At 42.7% G+C, this 27820-nt stretch overlaps 1 protein-coding gene and 1 long non-coding RNA gene across 2 annotated transcripts in view; one reads left to right on the top strand and one right to left on the bottom strand.

Annotated features, from left to right (window-relative positions):
• Nucleotides 1-702: 702 nt before the first annotated feature.
• LOC138671897 (cell surface glycoprotein CD200 receptor 1-B-like) overlaps nt 703-27820 on the bottom strand; it is a 59976-nt gene continuing 32858 nt past the window's right edge. Inside the window, exons 3-6 of the mRNA XM_069760025.1 lie at nt 22787-23044; nt 6398-6494; nt 3575-3629; nt 703-2222 (exon numbers count right to left, since the gene is read on the bottom strand). Coding sequence (XP_069616126.1) covers nt 2103-2222; nt 3575-3629; nt 6398-6494; nt 22787-23044 — 530 coding nt within the window. The 3' untranslated portion in view covers nt 703-2102. The remainder of the gene's footprint in view (nt 2223-3574; nt 3630-6397; nt 6495-22786; nt 23045-27820) is intronic.
• LOC138671896 (uncharacterized) lies at nt 8598-9324 on the top strand. The gene is made up of 3 exons (XR_011319473.1): nt 8598-8911; nt 8993-9079; nt 9248-9324. It is a non-coding gene; the product is annotated as an uncharacterized lncRNA (long non-coding RNA).

Genomic DNA, 27820 nt, shown 5'->3' with positions numbered 1-27820 from the left:
GTGGGGTCCTCTCTCTCCTGTAGAGTGTAAGCTCTTATGGTCAGTGGGGTCCTCTCTCTCCTGTAGAGTGTAAGCTCTTATAGTCAGCGGGGTTCTCTCTCCTGTAGAGTGTAAGCTCTTATGGTCAGTGGGGTTCTCTCTCTCCTGTAGAGTGTAAGCTCTTATGATCAGTGGGGTCCTCTCTCTAATGTAGAGTGTAAGCTCTTAAGGTCAGCGGGGTCCTCTGTCCTGTAGAGTGTAAGCTCTTATGGTCAGTGGCATCCTCTCTCTCCTGTAGAGTGTAAGCTCATATGGTCAGTGGGCTCCTCTCTCTCTCTCCTGTGGAGTATAGACTCTTATGGTCAGTGGGGTCCTCTCTCTCCTGTGGAGTGTCAGCTCTTATGGTCAGTGGGGTCCTCTCTCTCTCCTGTGGAGTATAGACTCTTATGGTCGGTGAGGTTCCCTCTCTCTCTCTCCTGTAGAGTGTAAGCTCTTATGGTGAGTGGGGTCCTCTCTCCTGTAGAGTGTAGGCTCTTATGGTCAGTGGGGTCCTCTCTCCTGTAGAGTGTAAGCTCTTATGGTCAGTGGGATCCTCTCTCTCTCCTGTAGAGTGTAAGCTCTTATGGTCAGCGGGGTCCTCGCTCTCCTGTAGAGTGTAAGCTCTTATGATCAGTGGGGTCCTCTCTCTCCTGTAGAGTGTAAGCTCTTATGGTCAGTGGGGTCCTCGCTCTCCTGTAGAGTGTAAGCTCTTATGGTCAGTGGGCTCCTCTCTCTCTCTCCTGTAGAGTGTAAGCTCTTATGGTCAGTAGGGTCCTCTCTCTCCTGTAGAGTGTAAGCTCTTATGGTCAGCGGGGTCCTCTCTCTCCTGTAGAGTGTAAGCTCTTATGGTCAGCGGGGTCCTCTCTCTCTCCTGTAGAGTGTAAGCTCTTATGGTCAGTGGGGTCCTCTCTCTCCTGTAGAGTGTAAGCTCTTATGGTCAGTGGGGTCCTCGCTCTCCTGTAGAGTGTAAGCTCTTATGGTCAGTGGGGTCCTCGCTCTCCTGTACAGTGTAAGCTCTTATGGTCAGTGGGGTCCTCTCTCGCTCTCCTGTAGAGTGTAAGGTCTTATGGTCAGTGGGGTCCTCTCTCTCCTGTAGAGTGTAAGCTCTTATGGTCAGTGGGGTCCTCTCTCTCCTGTAGAGTGTAAGCTCTTATAGTCAGCGGGGTTCTCTCTCCTGTAGAGTGTAAGCTCTTATGGTCAGTGGGGTTCTCTCTCTCCTGTAGAGTGTAAGCTCTTATGATCAGTGGGGTCCTCTCTCTAATGTAGAGTGTAAGCTCTTAAGGTCAGCGGGGTCCTCTGTCCTGTAGAGTGTAAGCTCTTATGGTCAGTGGCATCCTCTCTCTCCTGTAGAGTGTAAGCTCATATGGTCAGTGGGCTCCTCTCTCTCTCTCCTGTGGAGTATAGACTCTTATGGTCAGTGGGGTCCTCTCTCTCCTGTGGAGTGTCAGCTCTTATGGTCAGTGGGGTCCTCTCTCTCTCCTGTGGAGTATAGACTCTTATGGTCGGTGAGGTTCCCTCTCTCTCTCTCCTGTAGAGTGTAAGCTCTTATGGTGAGTGGGGTCCTCTCTCCTGTAGAGTGTAAGCTCTTATGGTCAGTGGGGTCCTCTCTCTCCTGTAGAGTGTAAGCTCTTATGGTCAGTGAGGTCCTCTCTCTCCCATAGTGTATAAGCCCTTATGGTCAGTGGGGTCCTCTCTCCTGTATAGTGTAAGCTCTTATGGTCAGTGAGGTTCTCTCTCTACTGTAGAGTGTAAGCTCTTATGGTCAGCGTGGTCTCTCTCCTGTAGAGTGTAAGTTCTTATGGTCAGTGGTGTCCTCTCTCTCCTGTAGAGTGTAAGCTCTTATGGTCAGTGGGGTCCTCTCTCTCCTGTAGAGTGTAAGCTCTTATGGTCAGCGGGGTCCTCTCTCTCCTGTAGGGTGTAAGCTCTTATGGTCGGTGGGGTCCATATTTGTACAATTCTCCCTTCATCGCTGAATAATAAATTCCTTATCTGTAAAAATAAACAACAAACAAAAGAGAGCGACAAATAAATTAATGGCGTCATTCATGTACACGAGGTATAAGATTTTGTCTTCTATGAAGGTTTCATTGATGGATGTTCGGTCTTGTCTGTTGAGTTCCTTTATATTCTGTGAAGTCACCGGCTGTGCTGTATATGGTATTGACTTTTTCAGTAAAACTAGCATATGGCTCCACTTCTTCAAACTAGTGAGAAAAAAAGAGATAAAAAGTTCCATAAGTTATCGACACAAAAATATCCAAATAGGTAATGTATAGAGTCGGTTATTTTTCTTTTCATTTTTTCCTCCCTTTCTTCCATGACCCATAATTTTGTATTATTTTCCCATCAGTATAGACATACAGGGATTTGTTGTTTGTAAGACAAGTGGCAGATGTGAATATTATCATTCATTTTACCACATTCTGGGCTAAAAAAACGAGAAAGAAAAACTGAAATGTTGCCGTTATTTTTTGGGTTTCGTTGTTACAACATTCACTTTATGAGAAAAATAACTTTCTAATTATTTTTTATTACTGTTACAGGAGGATATTTTTTGTAAGACAAACTTTACTTTTTGTAGGCACCATTTTCAGTTCCATATGATTTTCTGATTTATTTTATTCTATTTTGGAGCGGATGCAAACAACAAAAAACATTGTAATTCCGACATTTAATTTTTCTTCCTGTTTCCTGTTCATATGACATAAATATATTAATATTTTATTAGCTTGGATAATTAAGCAAACAATGCTATATACTGTATGTATATTTTTTTAATATATATTTTCACATTCTATGCTTAGGATTACATTTTTATATACATATATTTTTTATATACTTATTGATGTTTTTGCTATTTTTAATTAATGCTCTTAAGAGTGTTGATGAACCTATGGCTATATGATTACTTGATTGCCTACAGAATGATGTAGAGATGTAAGAACATGACGGACAAGGATGCATTCAGTAATTACAGCCCACCGTCATCCCCAATCTCATCACGATGGGCATCAACATTGACACCCCCAATACCTACCCTCTAAAATGTAAACGACATGATTGACAAAGGCTTCTAAGAGACTAAAATGCTGCAACCGGTGCTAGCTCCAATCTTGGGTGTCGACTGTATTACACAGCCAGCACCTGAGCTATATGGAGCTGTCTAAGCTTCTGTGACCACCCCATACAGTAATATACGTATGTTTGATGGATGTCAACAAGGGCATTAATGGCGTGTGAAATCATGCTTAGGGCTCACGCACCTCGGAGGCAGAAATGTTCTGACTCCGTACAATAGTCTCTTCAAGTTGACAAAAAATGATTTGGAAATGTGAAATCTAAAGTCTCGATGGTTTACAATGAGCCATGATCAGTTAGAAACTTACAATTGAGGCCAATAGTCTTTCAGATCTGTGGCTTTTTTTTCACCCTTCAATTTTATAAAACCTTCTCAGCTTTCTTTTATACAAACTGTGACAAAGCCAGTGCGCTATTCCAATATTCCAGAATTCAAGAAAAACACAGTGAAAAGTTATGATAATAAATAAATTCTTACCATGCCGGGATTTTCTTGCATGGTGGGACTGTTGGTATTAACGCTGAGACAAGTTCTGGAGAGCAGAAAATGATGGTGATTTTTTTGGGAGGATTTTTGGATCTGGTCATAAAAATTTTCAGTCAGGTGTCAAAAGTTTTGTGCTATAATCAGGGCTTACCACCTATCCATAAGGTGTTGATCACTTGGGGTCCTACGACTTCATAACCCTTGAAATTATGAGATTGGGGGCCCCCAGTTTTGTGGCAACAGTGGTCAGTTGTGCACTGATAGTTGATGGAGCTGATGGAAATAACCAAGTACAGAACTCATCTGTATCCATAGGAGTCATCCAAATGTCTGTGCCAATCGGTATGAGATTGGACCATAATGCACAGACTGGTCGTTGTTCTCTTGACTAGAGCACGACAGCTTTGTGTATTTCTATGAGACTATGCAAATTGTATTTTCAAAGACGAAGAGGATTTGAGCTCGAGTGCCACCTATCAGAAGTAGCAATCCTAAAAGTCAATATTGACTCTTTAATGAGCCTTCTCACATGATCTAGGACAAAAGCCAATTCAGAATCTTAATTTGCAAACACATGTTTCAGGGTGTTGCCCCCTCATCAGTGCAAATCATGAGGTCTGATTTGGCTGTATAAGAGGTCTCTGACTGGCATCTGAGGGTTAACATTTCTCCTTGTGAAGTTTGACATGGCTCACATACCAGGGTTATGGGATGTTAGACTGTCATGCTCGGGTTAGGAGAACTACGGTCAGTCCATGCATCTGAATGAGTCCTTAGGTTGGGTTCAAATCATGCTTGACCCAATTTTCAAGCCTTTGTTGGGAGCTTATATTTGAAGCCCCATAAAAGGACATTCAGACTAAACCTCTTCAATGGAACCCTTGCAGAGCCATTTACTATAATGAGGCAGCCGGAGACACTTTGCACTGTGTTCTGGCCTTGGTGTCTGAAAAGTGCTGTCTACCAAAGAGACCAGGGGGAGCACAAAGTGACTTGTTTGATACATCAGGGTGTTATGCTAGTGTAGCTACTCACTCGGGATAATAGGTAAAGCTAAATACTGCAACTGACCCTGCTGGTTCCTGTATATCACAGTTCCACCCCTCAAAGTGTCTGGGATGCAGTTACTGACAGCTAGCCATCCAATCTGGTACAGGGGCGTGCTGAAGCTGTCAGTACTTTGATTGACAGCTCAGTCATCCAGCTGTCAGTGTGTTGATTGACAGCGTAGCCGTCCAATCTGAGACTGGGAGGCGCTGGCTGTCTCCAGGTATTCATTAACTCAGGTGATTGCCAAGCTACTTAACTGGGCTGTTACTCTCAGACCTCTGCCAGACGAACATTCAGCTACTGTGTGGTTTGTCTCTCTGTGTCTTGCGTTCTGTTTGTAAACCTTTTGTTGCCTGACCTTGGACCTCGTTCTGACAATCTGTCTGTTTAACCCCTTGTGCTCTGATCCACTATTTTCCTGGTATTCTGACCTCAAAACATAACCTGACTACGTCTTTGTCTCTTCCTTCTGTTTACAATGTAACTTCCTGGCTTTTGACCTTGGACTCCCGACTATCCTGTCTCACTTATTGGCCTTGAGAAGTGACTCAGTGTAACATTGTATAGACTACTGACCCTGACCCCACAGTCCCTAGTAGTGCATGAGCAACCTATGCTGCCTAACAGACCATGCAGTGCATCACATTCATCCTAAAGAATCGGAGGGCAGAGCAGAGTGTGAATTACCTGCAAAAGGGAAAGTGTGCTGAAAAAAGGAAAGATCTCAAAATAGCAGAACTCAAACACCCACAAAAAGGTGTGTCTGCTGTGGCTCCGGGTAAAGAGTAGCCAACCACAAAACAAAGGCTCAAAGGTTGAAACACTGGTGTGTGACACACGGTTTCCATAAAAATGCTAATTTTTGTTGGAAGCCTCTAAAGCAATCTCAAAAGTGGGGTGAAATGTGAGGGGAGTCCAGCATGAGCTTCATAAACTTTGAGTGGAACAGCAGTGCAAGATGTTCTGTCATTTCTCTACTGAAATGAGGGACTTGTTCTCATGATAAGTGTAGTCCTAATGGAGGGATCCCCAGTGATCAGCAACGTAGTATAAGGGTATGTGCACACGTTCAGGAATTCCTGCAGAAATTTCCTGACAAAAACTGGACACTTCTGGCAGAAATCCGCATGCATTTTTTTTCACGCATTTTTTGCGCGTTTTTTACTCGTTTTTTTGCACGTTTTTTTTCCGGACCTTTCCCAATGCATTAAATAGCGGGAAAAACACGAAAAATCCGCAAAATTAATGAACATGCTGCTTTTTTTTTAACCGCGATGCGTTTTTTTCTTGGATAAAAGCCAAATCAGTATCTCAATTCGCGAATTGAGATACTGATTTGGCTTTTATCCTAAGTCATATTGCACGACTCGTTTTAAAGGGTTGATTGTGACTTGTAGGATCGCTACTTCCAACAGGTGGCGCTATAGAGTTTAAGTCCTCTTTTTCTCAGAAGAGGCAATTTGCATGAAAGGATCTAGACACTTTTGGGGTATATTTTGTTATTTACTCAAAGACCTTTACATTGATGACCTACCCTTTGGATAGGTCATCAACATCTGACCGGTGGGGGAGCGACACCAAGCACCCCTGCCAATTAGATGCAGGTATTATCAGTTGCGTGTGTCAAGGAGGATGTTTGATTGCTTATTTCAATAGCTTAGCCAAACTAGCCACCTTCTTTGAGACACATGTAGTGTCTTTGCTGTCACTTGATATTAATCTTATACTAAATAGCTAAGAAATATTAGATTTCAGTAGAAATACCTGATATATGATCTCTGCCAGAACAAAAGGATCCCAAGAAACAGCACGAAGGCTAATATTAAGCTTACGCTTAAGATTAAGTGATTTGGTCCGGCACCTTTAATAAAAAAATTAAAAAAAAAGAAGAAAGGTAAAAATAGAATATGAAATACATCTGTATTAGGAGTTTTCAGTACCAACCCATGTAACCCAAGCTTTAAAGAGGTTATCCAGCCTTAGAGTACAAGTCTGGAGTCACTCCGTGTGACTGCAGACTTGTGAATCCTCGCATTGAGTGCACTGAGCGCTGCGAGGATACTCTGGTGTCAGCAAGTATCTGATTTGCATATATATTATTACATGCCGACTAGATGTGTGCAGCCTCGCTCAATGCAAGGATATAGAGCGAGGCCGGATATGTCTAGTCGGAATGTGGCCGGAAGAATCGCACAATGTCACATAAAGTGACTGCAGACCTGTAATCTAACCGCTTTCACCCCTTTCCTATGCCGATGTCAGAAATCGCCCCTTTGATGTGTGCTCCGGCGGTGAGCCCACATCTTTCCCAGCACATGTCAGCTGTTTTGAACAGCTGACATGTGCCTTGGAACAGCCAAGGGTGGAATCAACCTGTTAAATGCCACTGTCAAACGCTGACAGCGGCATTTAACATGCGCTTCCAGCAATTGCGCCAGAAATCCGCCCATCAGTGACCCCCCCGTCACGTAATCGTGGGTCACCAATGAGTTGGCATGACAACCAGAGGTCTCCTGCAGACCTCTATGGTTGTCACTGCCAGATTGCTATGAGTGCCGCTAGTTGGTCGGCGCTCATAGCAAGTGAGTTATACTGCTACATACAGGCGATCTGATCGTCATCACCTGTATGTAGCAGAGCAGATCGGTTATGGCAGCTTCTAATATCCCATGGAGACTATTGAAGCATGCCAAAAGTAAAAAAAAAATGTTTTTAAAAATATAAAAATAAATAAAATTTCAAATCACCACCCTTTCGCCCCATTCAAAATAAAACAGTAGAAAAAAATTCTAACCTACGCATATTTGGTATCGTCGCATTCAGAATCGACCCAATATATATCAATAAAAAAATTTAATCTGATCGCTAAGGCTACGTTCACATTAGCGTCATGCGACGCTGCGTCGTCGACGCACAACAACGCATGCGTCATGCGCCCCTATCTTTATCATTGGGGACGCATGCGTTGCGTTGTCATGCGTTTTTGTAAAAACGCACGACGCATGCGTCGTTTCACCGCACCTGGGTGGCGTCGGAGACGCTACATGTTGCATTTTTGTAGCGTCTAAAAAACGCATGCGTCGCACTTGCGTCGCTCATGCGTCGTCATTGCGTTACAATCTCCCATTGAAACCAATTGACAACGCACGAGACGCAAGTGCGTGCGTCGTGCGTGCGTTGTGCGACGCATGCGTCGTTAAATAAAATTAAACAAAAAAGTGTCTAGACAGTGTCTAGACAGTGAAAACAGTGATAAAAACATCCCCCATATATAAAGAAAATGTTTGGCTTGTTTGTCACCTCTGCTGCAGCATCTATAGGCAACACACCAGACCAGACTTCTTCATCTGCTGTCCAGAGATGTAAGTATAGAATGATTCTGTGCATTTTCTACATGTTTTATTTTTTAATTGTTTTTGCAAGTTGTGTATTATATTCTGCACTGTGTTTTTTTAAAGATATTGTTGTATTTTTAGTCTGGTTGTGATGTATGGCGTTGTATAGGATGGCGTTTCATTGTCTGCGGCCTTGATTATTGTTCTTTCCAGGATAGATTTTTCTTTTCCATTTATTGGTTTGGTGGTGTTTTTTGTATTCAGTTGTGATGTTTTATTCTTGCGTTATATGAATTTAATTGTCTCCGGCCATGTTGGTTTTATTGTAAAGTATGGTAGTATAGAATGATTCTGCGCCCTTTTATTAAATGTAATATTTTTTATTGCAAGTTGTGTATTATGTTCTGCACTGTGGTTGTGTAAAGACATTATTGTATGTTTCTGGCTGTGATGTATGGCGTTGTATGGCCTTTTATTGTCTCCGGCCCTGTCGGTTTTATTGTAAAGTATGGTGGTGTATCCAGGATTGCCGTTTCTGTCCTTAATTTTTGGGGGTTGTTAATTTTTTCCTTTCAAAAATCTATAGTGTTTTTTGGGTTGTTCCGTGCATACTGTACATTTTTTTAAACAAAACTCTCTTTTTGGATTACGACATAGGGTCTGTTGTGTATTTGTTTTGTTATCTTTAGGCTTTTGTTTACTCTGGCATTGTGTTGTCTCTGCCATTGTTTTTTTTAATCAATGTGGCAGTGTTGTTTGCTCAGCGTTAGTTCAGTTGGAGTGCAATGTTCTTTGTGGTTGAAATGTAAATGTTTTTTTTTTTTTAATATTTTACTATGTTCCGCTGTATTGTGCATAGGATAAATTTTATTTTGTTCTTTATTTCAGAATTGCGTTAGTAATGGCCAGCGACTCAAGCCACACCCCACCGCTGAGGAGTCCGGTGAGTACATGATCTACTATTGCTTACTATTCGCTGTCATTTGTAGATGGGTCACTCAACTTTTTTTCAACTATTTTCCAGGCTTCTTCAAGTGAGGAGGAGAGCCAGGAGGAACAGAGCCAGCAGGAGCAGAGACCACGGGACCAAGCTGTGGTGGCAGGACGGCGAGTAAGTTTTTATGTCAAACCTATTCCTTTTTTTTTCTTTAACTTTTTTGTTTTTGGGGGTATGGGGAGTGGTGGGAGGGGGGGGGTGGTGGAGGTAGTAGGTGGTGGTGGAGGAGGTAGGGAGAACAATTTTTATCTTGCAAACATTAATATTTTCCATTTATTCTAGGTTTCACAACGGGCCCATGATGACCCACTGGACGTAGACCTGATGGTGGCATCCATACAGGAACGAGGCCCGTTGTGGGACAGCCGTGACCACCGGCACGCGGACCAGGGCGTGTTGCGCCGTTTGTGGATTGAGGTGGCATAATCGCTGTGGGATGGCTTCGACAGTGCTTCCCCCGCGGGCAAAGATAAATTTCGTAAGTATTTCCGAAATGCTGCTATGACCCATCATGCCAGGATACACAACCGTCTGTGATGTCTTCTATTGGGATTGCACACGGTTGCGTTATCAATTTCAATATTTTCTCTCAAACTAATTTTTTTTTTTTTATTTATACACAGTTAAACAATTGAAGACCAGATGGCGCTCCATGAAGGACCGTTTCAAGAGGGGCCTGAAAAAGGAGGGACAGATCTGTAGTGGTGCTGCAGCTTCAAGGACCTCTATCTACAAATATAATCGTATTTTGCAGTTCCTGCAACCGGTCCTTGAAAGCAGAGAGTAAGTATAGTACCTACGCACACACCTAGTTTTGAAAACATGCATATTCACGTACTATACAGCCACGTAGCTTATTGCCCAGCCATTTATTTTGGCAAGTACGAAGTATAGAAATGAAGAAAAAAATTCAAGCTCAACCGAGGCGTGAAAAGTAAAAACTAAATACTTTTATTCACTTCAATCAGAAGCAGAGGATGAAACATCAGAACCATACAATAAAAACACTATCTACGCGTTTCAGGTGACAGGGAACACTTAATAAGACATCATGATAAGGGTGCCCTATCACCTGAAACGCGTAGATAGTGTTTTTATTGTATTGTGCTAATGTTTCATCCTCTGCTTCTGATTGAAGTGAATAAAGTATTTATTTTTTACTTTTCACGCCTCGTAGAGCTCGAATTTTTTCTTAATTTCTGGTCTTCTCACGCTTGACACAGCGTCTCCGTGCTCCGAGCCTTCTGGGATTACTACTATGGTGAGCTGGACTTCCTCTTTTTCCTGAAATAAGAAGTATACAGAACACAGAAAGATAGTAGATTGGCCATGCCCGGGCAATATTTCATAGTGGAGTAGTGTATTGCCCATCCAGGTGTATCCCAGATTTTTTTCAAAAAAATCTGGAAAAATATAATAGACACGGCATACCTTCTACTCCAAGGCAGGTTATGTTCCCATGGTTGCTCAGCTCGCAGGACCTGTGATGACGTCTCGGTCACATGACCATGACGTCATGGCAGTTCCGACGATAAGCGTAATTGTCGGGCGTTACAAACGGCAAACATGGGTGACTATTTTGAAATAAAGAAATGTATTCTATTTTTAATATTGATGCGGCATATGCAGTGTCAATATTAAAAATTGGTTAACATTAACGGCGGCAATGGATACCGCCGGTAAAGTTAATTAATGACAGGGGAGTATGCGGGCGACGGGCCTTCACGGCGGGGAGTAAGTAGCGGGCATTTTAATCAGGCCTGTCACTTGCGCTGATTGGTCGCATCAGCCATGTCAGGCAGCTGGCCGGTTCAATCAGCAAACCGTTACGACTGACTGAACAAACCAGTAATAGTGTGTGATGCAATGTTTAGTTTTACACAGGTGGTGACGAATGTGAAATGTTATATTGTGTATACTAATGGTTTCCTTATGTTTTCACAGAACACACAGCAGCACCCGCGAGACTGTCCGACCCTCTGGAGCGGTCCTTCGTGAATCGCCATCTGAACCGTCGCAGCCATCCCACAGCGAGAGCAGGTCTGCACCACCACAATCTGGCGAACCGGCAGCCGGTCCATCAGATGTTCCCCTGGCCGAGGCCTCTGTCGCTCCTTCCTTCGGGTCTTCCCGACAGCGTCAGCGGGCCTCGGACAGGGCGGTCCTGCCCGAATTTTTACATTTGAGCACCGTATTCCAGAATTGCTTCAAGTCGCTGGGTGATAGAATGGACATATCTCTGGCCAATATCGACCGGCGTCTTGAATCAATGGAGTCGGAGCTCTCGAGGCCGGCCAAACATTTTTTTAGTGCCATTGAGGAGGGCATGGCGGAACATCTTACGCCGGAACTCCAGATTTCGGTGATGCAGGCCTGCAACAACGCATACATCACTGCTCTGCAGCAGGCTCGGGTCATGCAGTCAGCGACTACAATGCCCGCAGTACCATCGCTGGCTGCCATGGCTCCGACTCCTGCTGCAGAGCACCACCACAGAGCTCCGCGTGCCGAGGGCCACCGCCGCCGCCACCGCCACCACCACAGAACAGAGCCCCAAACTTCTGCTCCTGCCAGGCCTTCAAGGGGACACAGACGGGAAGCCGGCCCACACCCAGAGGGAGAGAGGAGGAAAAAAAAGATGAAGACCTGCACTACAACCTCGGCTATGGCTGCTCCCAAAACAAGCACCCAAAGTACCCAGCCTGGGTCTACCCGGAGCACACCCACTACCCAGCCTGGGTCTACACGGAGCACACCCAGTACCCAGCCTGGGTCTACACGGAGCACACCCAGTACTCAGCCTGGGTCTACCCGGAGCAGGAGTAGCCAGCCTAGGACACTGGTCGTCCCTCCTCCTCCCTCACCTCCTGCGTTGGCAGTCTCGCCACCGTCTACTGACTGGATTGATGTCGGCATCCCGTCTAGTGTAATAGAGTATGCTGGTTCCTCCCCCTCGTCCTCCTCCTCGGTCTCCTCAACACACACCAAAAGTGGAGGATATCAATCCCCCTTAATCGCAGACATTGATACCCCATAACATTTACCCTTTTTTTTTGTATGTCCCAAATAAATTTGTTAATTTGTTCAAAAATACTGATTTTTTCTTTGTCTATAATAAAGTTTGCACCAAATCACACCGTGCGCCGTATAAACAAATCTTGTGTTTGTAACACCTGATGTGCAATGTCTGACAATATTTTATCAATATTTTTTTTCTTTTTTTTATAGGGCTGTCGCTCATTGTACTATGAGATGTTACAAACACAAAGAGCATTGCTCAATATATCAATTTTAAAAGGTACCATCACACAACGATTTCAGTAACGATATAGTTGGTTTTTGTCAGTTACCAACGTTATCTTTTCTGAAATCGTCCAACGATCAGGCCCATGCTGGGAGATTGTAGGTCTCAGCTAATGATTCGGAATTTTTTTGGGTAACTGATCACACGCTGTCATTGTTGGATCAGCGTGTTTGACACCGATCCAGCGATGTTGCTGTAAACAAGGGAATATTGTGTTACTAGCGCAGTGTTTTAAACAATCAAAAAAGTGAACAATACCCAAAAAAAACAAATTACGGTGTCCACCACGTCCCTCGCCGTCATCTTCCCGCAGTGACTGACACTGTCATTCCCGGCCGTAAAGCAGAGCACACCGTTGACTTAATATAAACGCTGTGCTGTGCTTTAGGGCTGGCACAGTACGGAAAGCTGACGGCGATGGATGTGTCACACACCGGAATGTAAGGGTATTTTTTTTTTTACATTTACAATGGTAAACAGGGAAAACATCGTGAGTGTGGCCATGCGCTTGATAACACAATGGTTACCCAGATTACACGGGGACTTGCTATTTTTGGGTCGCTGGAGAGCTGTCTGTGTGACAGCTCTCCAGCAACCACGCGACGACTAACAACGGTCACGGTCCGGTCGTATCACTGGTCGGGATCGTTGGCTAATCGTTTTATTACGGTACCTTAAGAATATTGGTCAGGTGAGGTGGTAGCAATGTTCACAGTGTCGCCACTATTTGACTCTGGACGTATTCTAGCATCCTGAGTCCAATAGTGTTAACTCTGTAGAGTTTTGCAAACATGATCGTCTCCCTCCTTGTCAAGCCAGGTTCCATATGCAAATAGTCTGCAAGATTAAAAATGGTTGACAAGGTGGGAGCCGATCATGTTATATGTCAAAACTATGGAACACACGGCTGAAAAATTTTTTTGTTTTGTCACAGTCAATTTGGGTACTGGTGCTCACATAAATTTTGTGGGACACCACAAAATACCAAAGCTCTTCAGCTCCAAGGACGTCCACCCATTTCTTCTAATACATGTTGGCACCAATGACACGGCAAGGAAGGACCTACAGACAATCTGCAAAGACTTTGAAGAGTTGGGGAAGAAAGTAAAGGAACTGGATGCACAGGTAGTTTTTTCTTCTATCCTTCCAGTAGACGGGCATGGCACCAGGAGACGGATCAGGATCCTTGATGCAAACAACTGGCTAAGACGATGGTGCAGACAACAAGGATTCGGATTCCTGGACCACGGTGTGAATTAATTGTACAATGGACTCCTCGCCAGAGACGGGCTACACCTCAACAAACCTGGGAAACACACATTCGCAAGAAGACTCGCTACACTCATCAGGAGGGCGTTAAACTAGAAGAAGAGGGGACGGGAAGGAAAACATTAGACTTGAACAAAGACGATCCAGGAAAACTTACTCAGAAGGGAGGTAAGAACATTTCTAAAACAATCCACAGCGAGGAGATTGGAACAAAACAAAATCCTCTAAACTGCATGCTCGCAAACGCCAGAAGCCTGACAAACAAGATGGAAGAACTAGAAGCAGAAATATCTACAGGTAACTTTGACATAGTGGGAATAACCGAGACATGGTTAGATGAAAGCTATGACTGGGCAGTTAACTTACAGGGTTACAGTCTGTTTAGAAAGGATCGTAAAAATCAGAGAGGAGGAGGGGTTTGTCTCTATGTAAAATCTTGTCTAAAGTCCACTTTAAGGGAGGATATTAGCGAAGGAAATGAGGATGTCGAGTCCATATGGGTCGAAATTCATGGAGGGAAAAATGGTAACAAAATTCTCATTGGGGTCTGTTACAAACCCCCAAATATAACAGAAACCATGGAAAGTCTACTTCTAAAGCAGATAGATGAAGCTGCAACCCACAATGAGGTCCTGGTTATGGGGGACTTTAACTACCCGGATATTAACTGGGAAACAGAAACCTGTGAAACCCATAAAGGCAACAGGTTTCTGCTAATAACCAAGAAAAATTATCTTTCACAATTGGTGCAGAATCCAACCAGAGGAGCAGCACTTTTAGACCTAATACTATCTAATAGACCTGACAGAATAACAAATCTGCAGGTGGTCGGGCATCTAGGAAATAGCGACCACAATATTGTACAGTTTCACCTGTCTTTCACTAGGGGGACTTGTCAGGGAGTCACAAAAACACTGAACTTTAGGAAGGCAAAGTTTGACCAGCTTAGAGATGCCCTTAATCTGGTAGACTGGGACAATATCCTCAGAAATAAGAATACAGATAATAAATGGGAAATGTTTAAGAACATCCTAAATAGGCAGTGTAAGCGGTTTATACCTTGTGGGAATAAAAAAACTAGAAATAGGAAAAACCCAATGTGGCTAAACAAAGAAGTAAGACAGGCAATTAACAGTAAAAAGAAAGCATTTGCACTACTAAAGCAGGATGGCACCATTGAAGCTCTAAAAAACTATAGGGAGAAAAATACTTTATCTAAAAAACTAATTAAAGCTGCCAAAAATGAAACAGAGAAGCACATTGCTAAGGAGAGTAAAACTAATCCCAAACTGTTCTTCAACTATATCAATAGTAAAAGAATAAAAACTGAAAATGTAGGCCCCTTAAAAAATAGTGAGGAAAGAATGGTTGTAGATGACGAGGAAAAAGCTAACATATTAAACACCTTCTTCTCCACGGTATTCACGGTGGAAAATGAAATGCTAGGTGAAATCCCAAGAAACAATGAAAACCCTATATTAAGGGTCACCAATCTAACCCAAGAAGAGGTGCGAAACCGGCTAAATAAGATTAAAATAGATAAATCTCCGGGTCCGGATGGCATACACCCACGAGTACTAAGAGAACTAAGTAATGTAATAGATAAACCATTATTTCTTATTTTTAGGGACTCTATAGCAACAGGGTCTGTTCCGCAGGATTGGCGCATAGCAAATGTGGTGCCAATATTCAAAAAGGGCTCTAAAAGTGAACCTGGAAATTATAGGCCAGTAAGTCTAACCTCTATTGTTGGTAAAATATTTGAAGGGTTTCTGAGGGATGTTATTCTGGATTATCTCAATGAGAATAACTGTTTAACTCCATATCAGCATGGGTTTATGAGAAATCGCTCCTGTCAAACCAATCTAATCAGTTTTTATGAAGAGGTAAGCTATAGGCTGGACCACGGTGAGTCATTGGACGTGGTATATCTCGATTTTTCCAAAGCGTTTGATACCGTGCTGCACAAGAGGTTGGTACACAAAATGAGAATGCTTGGTCTGGGGGAAAATGTGTGTAAATGGGTTAGTAACTGGCTTAGTGATAGAAAGCAGAGGGTGGTTATAAATGGTATAGTCTCTAACTGGGTCGCTGTGACCAGTGGGGTACCGCAGGGGTCAGTATTGGGACCTGTTCTATTCAACATATTCATTAATGATCTGGTAGAAGGTTTACACAGTAAAATATCGATATTTGCAGATGATACAAAACTATGTAAAGCAGTTAATACAAGAGAAGATAGTATTCTGCTACAGATGGATCTGGATAAGTTGGAAACTTGGGCTGAAAGGTGGCAGATGAGGTTTAACAATGATAAATGTAAGGTTATACACATGGGAAGAAGGAATCAATATCACCATTACACACTGAACGGGAAACCACTGGGTAAATCTGACAGGGAGAAGGACTTGAGGATCCTAGTTAATGATAAACTTACCTGGAGCAGCCAGTGCCAGGCAGCAGCTTCCAAGGCAAACAGGATCATGGGGTGCATTAAAAGAGGTCTGGATACACATGATGAGAGCATTATACTGCCTCTGTACAAATCCCTAGTTAGACCGCACATGGAGTACTGTGTCCAGTTTTGGGCACCGGTGCTCCGGAAGGATATAATGGAACTAGAGAGAGTACAAAGGAGGGCAACAAAATTAATAAAGGGGATGGGAGAACTACAATACCCAGATAGATTAGCGAAATTAGGATTATTTAGTCTAGAAAAAAGACGACTGAGGGGCGATCTAATGACCATGTATAAGTATATAAGGGGACAATACAAATATCTCGCTGAGGATCTGTTTATACCAAGGAAGGTGACGGGCACAAGGGGGCATTCTTTGCGTCTGGAGAGAGAAGGTTTTTCCACCAACATAGAAGAGGATTCTTTACTGTTAGGGCAGTGAGAATCTGGAATTGCTTGCCTGAGGAGGTGGTGATGGCGAACTCAGTCGAGGGGTTCAAGAGAGGCCTGGATGTCTTCCTGGAGCAGAATAATATTGTATCATACAATTATTAGGTTCTGTAGAAGGACGTAGATCTGGGGATTTATTATGATGGAATATAGGCTGAACTGGATGGACAAATGTCTTTTTTCGGCCTTACTAACTATGTTACTATGTTACTATGTTACTATGTTACTATGTTCTAGAACATTGGATTTTAATTTTTGTTTACTATGGAAAAACATATGGGAGATTTGTTTTGTTAAAACGGAAAGGCACAAGAACTTTATTTCAAAACACAACGCATTAGAAATTCAGGGGACATAACAACATTTCAATAACATTACATAGGCTGGTAAAATGACATGGACTCAACAGTGTTTACATGACAGTGTTTTTATTGTATCATAATACCAAGATGAATTAAACCATTTGATCTTGCCATGAAACACGCCCAACATCTGAAACAAAGTATGCAGCAAATCGGTCCCTCATATGAGCAATGTCCACAGTTGTCCGCAGAGGATGATCTTGATAATCAGGCAATGGATTTGGTATGGGTTCATCAAGTTCCACGTTGACTCTCTCTTTATCAATAATATAATTGTGGAGAACCACACAAGCCTTGACCACCTCATCCACTGTCTCAATTTTCAAATTTATAGCGGATCCTAAGATACGCCATTTGGAGACAAGGATTCCAAAGGCGCACTCCACAGTTCTTCTGGCCCTGGACAGTCTATAATTAAAAATACTTTTGGTGCGGTCCAACCCCCGACTGGAGTACGGTTTAAGTAGGTTGCCACTCATTTGAAAAGCCTCATCCCCAACCACAACAAATGGCATGGCCGGGCCTTCGGTGTTGGGAAGAGGTCGTGGCTGGGGGAAATTAAAATTGTTCTCGTATAATCTTCGGCCCATGTCAGACTCCTTAAATGTCCGTGAATCATTTGCACGGCCAAACGCTCCAATGTCCACAGCAAGAAACCTGCAGTCCGCACCTGCAATTGCCATGAGCACGGTGGAACAGTATTTTTTATAATTAAAAAACAGAGATCCACTTCTTGCAGGCTTTGTAATCCTAATGTGCTTCCCATCCACTGCTCCAATACAGTTAGGGAAATAACACAGTTGTTCAAATTTTTGGGCGTTGGCCTGCCATAAATCAGTTGTAGGGATGGGTAAAAATTCCTCCCGGAGGTTGTCCCACAATGCGCGGCATGTGTCGGCAATAATACCAGAAAGTGTGGAGACTCCAATCCTAAACTGGAAATGCAGTGATCTCAAGGTCTCTCCGGTAGCCAGGAAACTGACAAGAAGAAAAATAAATAAATTTAATTAATTAAATTGTTATGAAATAAATTTTCATTTTTAATTCCAATCCCCCACCCCACAAAACCAAAACACGTTACTTTAAAAAAGGGCAAGAACATATAAATCCTTCACATTGCATTACATACCGTAGAGTCACCAGCAGACGTTCCTCGGGGGAAATTGATTTACGGAGCTGCGTGTCCTGCCTGGAAATGGCTCCTTCCACCAGACGCAGCAGATATCGGAAGCTGTTTTGAGACATCCTGGTGTACTCAAAGTATTTCTCCTGGTTGTCATTTAACTCGCCAAACAGACAATGGTAGGCTCCACGACTCTCTCGGACTTCCACTATAGGGTGTAGCCAAAAACACCGACGACTCCTTATCCGTAGTTTTTCTCTTTTCCTATGTTCATGACAGGCAATAGCGTACGCAATAGCAAAGGCAAAATCCAGCTCCATATTGAGGTAGATACTCTCCATGGGACGCTCCATCTTGATGCTGTATGGTTGGAATTTATCTATGCCGGGGTATATATACACAATTCCATTATACCCGCCCTCATCTACCCATTGGTGGCATTATCTAGTGTCTAGACACTAGACCCACCCTCTTCTATTCATTGGTGGTATTATCTAGTGTCTAGACACTAAATTGTGTTGAAAGATGACATCATTGTTTGACAACGCATGCGTTGTAAAACGCTGCGTTTTTTGGAAAAACGCAACAAAAACGCACAAAAAACGCTGCGTTTTACGACGCATCCGTTCGACGCATGCGTCACAAATAGTGCGTTTTGGCGTGCGTTTCCAATGCGTCGTGCGTTGCGTCGACGACGCTGCGTCGCATGTGAACGTAGCCTAAGTGGTATAGCTAGAAAAACAGTCAAAACACCAGAATTACGTTTTTTGGTCGCCATGACATTGCATTAAAATGCAATAACGAGTGATCAAAAGAACTTATCTACACCAAAATGCTATCATTAAAAACGAAAGCTTGGAGAGCAAAAAATAAGCCATTACCCGACCCGAGATCACGAAAAGTGAAGACGCTACGGGTCTCAGGAAAATGGCGCAATTTTTTTTGTTTGCTTTAACAAAGTTTGGAATTTTTTTCACCACTTAAGATAAAAAAGAACCTATACATGTTTGGTGTCTATGAACTTGTAATGTCCTGGAGAATCATAATGGCAGGTCAGTTTTAGCATTTAGTGAACATGGTGAAAAAAAACAACTGTGGGATTGCACTTGTTTTGCAATTTCACCGCACTTGTAATTTTTTTTCCCGTTCTCCAGTACACGATATGTTAAAACCAATGGAGTTGTTCAAAAGTACAACTCGTCCTGCAAAAAACGAGCCCTCACATGGCCATATCGACAGAAAAATAAAAAAAAGTTATGGCTCTGGGAAGAAAGGGAGCAAAAAAAAGAAAACGTAAAAACGAAAATACCTCTGATGGTTAAGGGGTTAATCATAGAATATAGATGTTATTAATTTAATTACAGCAGGGTATTTGCTCATTATTTTTTATGCTAGGTTCTGTCTGTTAATGGTCACAGTGTGAACGTGCTCATACACATTGCACTTATACTAATATAACGTGCGCCGGCTCGTTTCTTTGGTTTAGCCATACCTGAGGAACATAGAGGCGCAGGAAGAAAAGAAGGACATCGCCGCATTCAGGAGAACAGCAGCATTTACAGTAAGGACCAAAAGTTTTGCATTTTAATTACTTCTGTCTGGTTGTAGTGAAGCCATTTTCCTGTTGATTTTAGTAAACTGGAGACAAATGGTTGTCAGCTATAAGGATGAAAATTGGGTTTGATCCTGTTTTATCCCTTTATTAGTTTTCAACATTTGCTGGGCCAAATGTTTTGCATATTTTTTCATGGGTAGTCAAATTTTGCCTAAATTTGTTTTTTTGTGTGTGTGTGTTTTTCGGTTAAAACATGGCAAAGACAAAGCCAAATTTATCAGTCAGGAAGCTTATTATGAGTCAAGTCAGACAAAAGTCAAAAAGAGCGAACTATGGAATTCAACTGTTCTCAGAGTCAAGTGTCAAGTATAATAAAGAAAGAAAAAGAAGGTTATGGTACAGCTGATAAATCTAGTGGACGACCATGGAAAATTTCCTTCAAAGTTGATCACATTATTAAGAAAAAGTCAGTATCTGACGTCCATAAAAGTTCTGCACAAACTTCACACAAAATGAACAAAGAATTTGGGTTCAAAGTGAGTCACCAAAGTGGGGGCGACGGCTAAGAGCTGTAGGTGAAAGCACGAGGTCCAGTCATGAAGTCTTTCATCTCTGCAAATAACTGGAAGGTCCAACTTGAGTTTGCCAAAGAACAAGGCCAATGGAAAGAGACAGACGTTAGATGAATCTAAGTTCAATCTGTTTAGTAGTGATGGCAAGCACTTATATATACCACCCAATTGGAAATGTAGTGATGTAAGGTAACAAACGCCTACAGTGAAACATGGTGGTAGCAATGTCATGGGTTCTGGCTGCTTTATGCACCTGCCATTGGCCCTCTGCATATAATTGATGGAAATATGAATGCTACCATGTACAAGGACATACTGGAGAATGTAATGCTGCCACATGGTAAAACCAAAGTAGGCAGGGGCTGGAAATTACAGCAAGACAATGATCCGAAGCACATATCCAATTTAGTAAAAAATTGGTTAGCAAAGAAAAATGTTCACCTGTTGCAATGGCCAAGCCAATCACCTGATTTACACCCTATAGAGCTCATTTGGAATGAGTTGGGGTCCGTACCCATAGCAATATACAGTAAAGACCAAAAGTTTGGACACACCTTCTCATTTAAAGATTTTTCTGTATTTTCATGACTATGAAAATTGTACATTCACACTGAAGGCATCAAAACTATGTGGAATTAGATACTTAACAAAAAAGTATGAAACAACTGAAATTATGTTTTATATTCTAGGTTCTTCAAAGTAGCCATCTTTTGCTTTGATGACTGCTTTGCACACTCTTGGCATTCTCTTGATGAGCTTCAAGAGGTAGTCACCGGGAATGGTTTTCACTTCACAGGTGTGCCCTGTCAGGTTTAATAAGTGGGATTTCTTGCCTTATAAATGGGGTTGGGACCATCAGTTGTGTTGTGCAGAAGTCTGGTGGATAGACAGCTGATAGTCCTACTGAATAGACTGTTAGAATTTGTATTATGGCAAGAAAAAAGCAGCTAAGTAAAGAAAACCGAGTGGCCATCATTACTTTAAGAAAGGAAGGTCAGTCAGTCCAAAAAATTGGGAACACTTTGAAAGTGTTCCCAAGTGCAGTTGCAAAAACCATCAAGTGCTACAAAGAAACTGGCTCACATGAGGACCGCCCCAGGAAAGGAAGACCAAGAGTCACCTCTGCTTCTGAGGATAAGTTTATCCGAGTCACCAGCCTCAGAAATCGCAGGTTAACAGCAGCTCAGATTAGAAACCAGGTCAATGCCACACAGAGTTCTAGCAGCAGACACATCTCTACAACAACTGTCAAGAGGAGACTTTGTGCAGCAGGCCTTCATGGTAAAATAGCTGCTAGGAAACCACTGCTAAAGACAGGCAACAAGCAGAAGAGACTTGTTTGGGCTAAAGAACACAAGGAATCGACATTAGACCAGTGGAAATCTGTGCTTTGGTCTGATGAGTCCAAATTTGAGATCTTTGGTTCCAACCACCGTGTCTTTGTGTGATGCAGAAAAGGTGAACGGATGGACTCTACATGCCTGGTTCCCACCGTGAAGCATGGAGGAGGAGGTGTGATGGTGTGGGGGGTTTTGCTGGTGACACTGTTGGGGATTTATTCAAAATTGAAGGCGTACTGAACCAGCATGGCTACCACAGCATTTTGCAGCGGCATGCTATTCCATCCGGTTTGCGTTTAGTTGGGCCATCATTTATTTTTCAACAGGACAATGACCCCAAACACACCTCCAGGCTGTGTAAGGGCTATTTGACCAAGAAGGAGAGTGATGGGGTGCTACGCCAGATGACCTGGCCTCCAGTCACCAGACCTGAACCCAATCGAGATGGTTTGGGGTGAGCTGGACCGCGGAGTGAAGGCAAAAGGGCCAACAAGTGCTAAGCATCTCTGGGAACTCCTTCAAGATTGTTGGAAGACCATTCCCGGTGACTACCTCTTGAAGCTCATCAAGAGAATGCCAAGAGTGTGTAAAGCATTCATCAAAGCAAAAGGTGGCTACTTTGAAGAACCTAGAATACAAGATATTATTTCAGTTGTTTCACACTTTTTTGTTAAGTATATAATTCCACATGTGTTAATTCATAGTTTTGATGCCTTCAGTGTGAATGTACAATTTTCATAGTCATGAAAATACAGAAACATCTTTAAATGAGAAGGTGTGTCCAAACTTTTGGACTGTACTGTAGATGAATTGGTGGAGATTTGCAAATGGAATGGAGCAAGATCCCTCAAGATGTCTTGAATACCTGAGTGGCTTCAATTCCTCGTCGGTGCGGCAATTAAAACAAGAGGTTATGCTGCAAGATACTAAGTTATTGCATTGTAACAATGAATTACTCTCTATGTTGTGATCAATAAATAGTTTATGCAAAACTTTTGGCAGTCAGTTTTCTTTAGTTAAATGACCGTGCCGATATTCTAATGCATTTTGGTTAAAATGAAGGTCTTGTATGATGACAGCTTCATGCACTTTCCATTCATCACCAGGAAAATGGCCTCACAACAACCAGAAAGAAGGAATCACTCTTTAAAAAAAATGCAAAAATGACAAATTATTTAGGAAACCAAAAGTCATTGTATCCTACAAAACAGACAAGTCACACGCTACCCAAGTAATATCTCTTACAGACCTGCCAGACTTGTGATGACCGGATGGACCTCTGGCTTGTGTGTGCACCAAGCTAGAGGTCCATCAGAAGGGGTGAAGGGGTTGGGCAAATCGTGGACAACCTCCTTCTTAAGAAACATAATTAAATACTTGATACAAACCCAAAACAAGTCTCGATAAGCGTCTTTGTATAGGGTTTGGGAAAGTCGGATGAAATACGATGCAGGTGACTTCTGTGACGTTGGATGTATTGTATGAGCTGAATACGGTCTTGGTTCCGTTAATTTCTATTTTGTTCCAAGTCTTTACTTTGTCTTCAGATTCTGGAGACCATGAGATATTGGCTGCTGGATTCCCACCAATTGCTTGGCACTCTGGGTGCCCATTTTCATCCACATTTATTGTTACAAAAGGTTCGGCTGAAAGTATAAATTAAACAAATAAAAAAGAAGAATGCTGATTAATACCGCTACAAAAGATAAAATCTAATCTGGACCCTAGTGAGCAGTCCCGAAGGCCATTCTGCCTCATTAGAAGAAAAGAGTCCGGTACAGAGTAGCGCAAAAGTGAATATCATGATAATTACCCACTAAAGCAGTAGAGGGCAATCTTGGTACATATTTTGAGTATGGGTTCCATGAAGTTCAAGCTTTACATTTCTGAAAGTCTTATATCCTGAGATTCACTTTGCCTTTCATATGGTTACCTGACTCCTATTGAAGTGGCCTAGCAGAGTCCGTGGATTATTGTCCAGAGCTGAACTCACAATTCTGCAGATATAAGGGAGTGACGGAGACGTAGGCAGCTTCTCAAGACTGATTGCAATGTTTTCATCTTACATTGTATGATATGTCATTATTAATGTGATAGAAGTCTGAGGTAATTGCTCCTTTGTACTGTGGATTACAATCAGTGTCAGACTGAAGAACATTTGACCCCCAGAGGATTTGATTCGGAGGGCCCACCTTCGTTCCCCACTTAATAGCCCCATAGCAACTGCAAGATTTGCACTATGAACTCTCCTGAAGGAGAAGGCAGTGCCCGCCGGAGGATTCTCCAGTTATCTGGTGGGCCAGTCCAACTCTGATTACGGTAAAATCAAATGTAGTTGTAGTTGAACATAGCAACATTTGCAGAAACAATGGTTTATGCAGTTTTATTTTTATAGGAAAGTTGTGTCCTCAGACACAACTTGCAAAACAAAAAACAGACTGTGCTTTAAGCTATTGTAAGATGGTCGCCCGACGAGTCCTTGAGGAGATATATGTGTCATCGAAGCTGTTAGCTGCGGTGATGTGAACTCGGTAGTATGCTCCAGCACTTATAGTGATGAGAGTTATTTGGCCTTTCCAGGGCTGGGTTTTACGAGCGGTCATAAGAGATGGGTGGGAATGACCGCTGACATATCCCAACCCCAGTTTCATGATTTGGCAAATAAAATCTAGGCCAAATGTTTCATTCAGTGTCTGTGGCTGGAGGTGTGAAGACCTCCAGTGTGTGTTGCTATAGACACTAACCTGAGCGGGCGGACCCGCAGGACTATATGGACTATTTATTTTTCTGCTTGCTTTTCATTTTGTGCCGGAAAAGACTGTTCATTTGTTTTCCTATCCAGAGCAGTTTATACAGTTTTAATAAACTTGCTTGGACAATTCAACAATAGTGCTTCCTGTGCCTACCTCAACCTACAGAGCTCTACGATTGGTTCTAGAAGCACGGACACGAATCCCAAGAGGCAGTGCAGCTGCCAATACCGCATGTCCTGGGTGAAAGCGGCTGCAGGAGGGAAATCTGACCGCATGGAGGAGCTTGTAAAGCATTTGGTCAAGGTGCAACAACAGCAACAGCTTGCCCGTCAACAGCAGCAATTGGCGCAGCAAGATGCAAAGCAGCAGTGACAGCAGCAGGAGGTGCTAATGTGGCAGATGGAACTCCTCACAGAGGTGGTTCACGGGAGGCTGGCGATCTCCTCCCCAACTCCGGGTGACAACTCGTACACCAAAAAGACAGTAAGAATAGCGTTGCAAAAGATGACAACGTGGGATGACGTTGAGGTCTTCCTGACGGTTTTCGAAAGGGTGGCGGAATAGGAGAAACTGCCTCCAGAGCAGTGTTCGGAGGTCCTAGCGCTATATTTAACAGGTGAACTGCAGAAGGCCTATTATGACCTGGCCCTGCAAAACACTGAAGAGTATAAAAGCTAAGATATTGGCATGCTTAGGAGTGACTGACTGTCAGGGCTCAATGGGTGCACCACTTGGCCTATCGCAGTGATAAACCTCCCTGGTGCCAAATGTGTGACCTCCTACATCTGGCGCCAAAATGGTTGGAACCTGAATCTTTCTACCCAGCACAGATGGTGGACAGGGTCGTTATGGACAGGTCAATACACTCCCTACCGAGGCCGGTGCAATCTTGGGTTAGTCCAACAAAAGAAAAAAATGAAGTGCACTTACCCGTATATGCTGGTCACAATACTTTATTCGGACATGGTACAAAAAGTGCAGGGAGGGATGTGAAAAAAGCGGACAACGATCGTTTCGTGCCTCAGCACTTCAACGGGTCCAAACACTGAAACGGAAGTGAGGGGGATCTATATACAAGTCCAGAAAGATCTTCTGACCCTCCTCCTACTCCCATCAGTGAGGCGATTAAACACCTGTTATTCAAATGTGAACAGTGAACATATACACACAAAATTCATAAAAACACATTAAAAAAACAAAACAAACATAAGAAATATACAGCAAAACCCTAATGACTATCATATTATCAACCCCTAAGTTTCTAAAGAAAGACCGTCATGTCGATCCTTTCATTAAGGCCAAGCGGACCTAGTGCATCTGCGCGCAAGATCCACCTCCCTTCTCTCTGCAAAAGCAAGCGCTGTAAATCTCCGCCCTGCTGTGATAGCGTGACTTTTTCCAGACCTGCAAAGCGCAATGTCTGCACATTGCCATCATGGTGAGTCCTCACATGATTAATAAATCTGGGTACCCCCTTGCCTGTTTTAACAGAATGGAAATGTTCCCTTATTCTGATAAAAAGTGGACGGATTGTCTTACCAATATAAAAAAACCCGCAGGGACACAAAATCACATATACAACATGAGTGGATCTACAAGAAATGAAATCCCTTACTACATGCTGAATAGAACCGACTCTGATATGCTTGCCTACCAAATGATAACTGCAAAAATTACACTGACCGCATTTGAAGTTTCCTTTTGGGGTACCTGCCACAAGCCAATTATCTTGAACGGATGTAAACCTATTACGTACCAAAAAATCCCTGATATTTTTGCTCCTACGGCATGCGAACAGGGGACCTCTTTCTACAACCTCTTTTAGGTCCACATCCTGCTTTAGGATCTGCCAATTCTTACGAATCGCCGTCCTGATGGCAGTGTCCATAGGACCAAATTCAAAACAAAAGACAAACCTTTTTGTTTTTTTCTTAAGTTCATTAATGGACTTTTCTTTCAAATCGGTTTTCGTTGGTTGCCCTTTTTAAAGCCCTATCTAAAACCGGCTGTGGATAACCTCGTTTTGTAAATCTCATGTATAACTCCTCAGATTGCTGTTTGAATCCTGCTGGGTTACTATTGATTCTTTTTACACGAAAAAACTGACTGAACGGTAACGCCTGCTTTGTGTAAATGGGATGGGCACTATGGTAATGTAACAGAGAATTTGTGGATGATGGCTTACGATGTACTTCAGTATGGATAATACCCTCCATTATACGCAATTTGACATCTAGGAAAATTAACTCATTACCCCCGAAGTGGGACGTGAAACGCATGTTCATAGTATTGGAGGTCTCCAAGTACTCCACAAAATGTGTGAAAGATTCCTGGAGTCCCTCCCATACTATGAAGATGTCATCCACAAATCTAGCGAAGAATTTTATATGTTTGAGAAAAGGGTTGTTCACCGAATACACAAATTCTTCCTCAAATTTAGCCAGAAAAAGATTCGCTAGAGTGCAAGCTACTGGAGTGCCCATAGCCACTCCCTCAATTTGTTTATACCATTTATTATCAAATTGAAATGCGTTATGTTCAAGGATAAAGGACAGGCCTTCACATATAAAGGCAATGGTATTATTGTCCGTAGGGGTATTTTCTAAGATTTTTTTAATTGTGTCTACACCTAATTTTTGAGGAATTCTGGTGTAAAGACTTTCAATATCGATTGAAGCCAAACAAAAATCTTCCTGCCATACAAAGTTTTTTAATGTGCCCAAAAAATCTCCTGTATCCCTAACGTACGAGGGTATATCTTGCAACAACGGGCGTAATAGCCAATCTAGATAGGCGGACAACGGTTCAGTAATAGACCCCACACCGGACACGATAGGTCGGCCAGGAGGGCAAATTAAGGACTTGTGTACCTTCGGAATATGGTACCAATGTGGTTTCTTGGGTTGCACAGGGAGATCCCCGTACTGCTGATGACCTAGTGAGCCTGGTGGAGAGGTACCAGGCGTTCGAGAGTTCCGTTGGAAAGCAAGGGGTTGTAGAATCCCCATGCTAGGGTTCCCAAAGCGGGGCTGACACCCAAAAGAGGGGAGCTAGAGCCATACCTTTTGATCAGGGTCATTTGGATGTTTTGCGTTGTCATTATGATTTAAAAAGAGAAAACACAGTAGTTTGACAATAAATGGCTTCACCCAACCACTAACCATGAGTGGATAAAAAGTATTGGTGTTATCATTCATATTCTCTGAAAAAAGGCCAAGAAAGCAAAAATTCTGTCGGGGTATGTAAACTTTTGAGCACAACTGTATGTCATAAGCAGTTGAATAAAATGACAAGCTGATATCTGCAATCTGATGTCTTATCACACAGAAATATACTTTTTTCTTAATATGTAAATGAGCTGTTAAGATCTATGGGCTGGACATACTTTAGATCTATTGGAGGATCTGCCTCTGGGGCTTATTATAAATGAAAGGGGGCGTTACCAGTGTGAGACGTGTAATGACTGACAGTCTGCTCTCCCGGTCTACAAGTCTCACAGTGGTAACTTTCATTTATAATAATCTCTGCAGGCAGATTCTTAGAGAGATCTATGTCCGGCCCATAGATCTTAATAGCTTATTTACATATAACAAAAACAAAGATTTCTCTGGAATAGGAAATCAGGTAGCAGATGTCAAGGTATCATTTTATTCAGCTCTTTAGGACCTC

The sequence above is a fragment of the Ranitomeya imitator genome, chromosome 3 (genome assembly GCF_032444005.1).
Source record: "Ranitomeya imitator isolate aRanImi1 chromosome 3, aRanImi1.pri, whole genome shotgun sequence".
NCBI lineage: Eukaryota > Metazoa > Chordata > Amphibia > Anura > Dendrobatidae > Ranitomeya > Ranitomeya imitator.
This window is presented reverse-complemented; position numbering and strand designations above follow the sequence as displayed.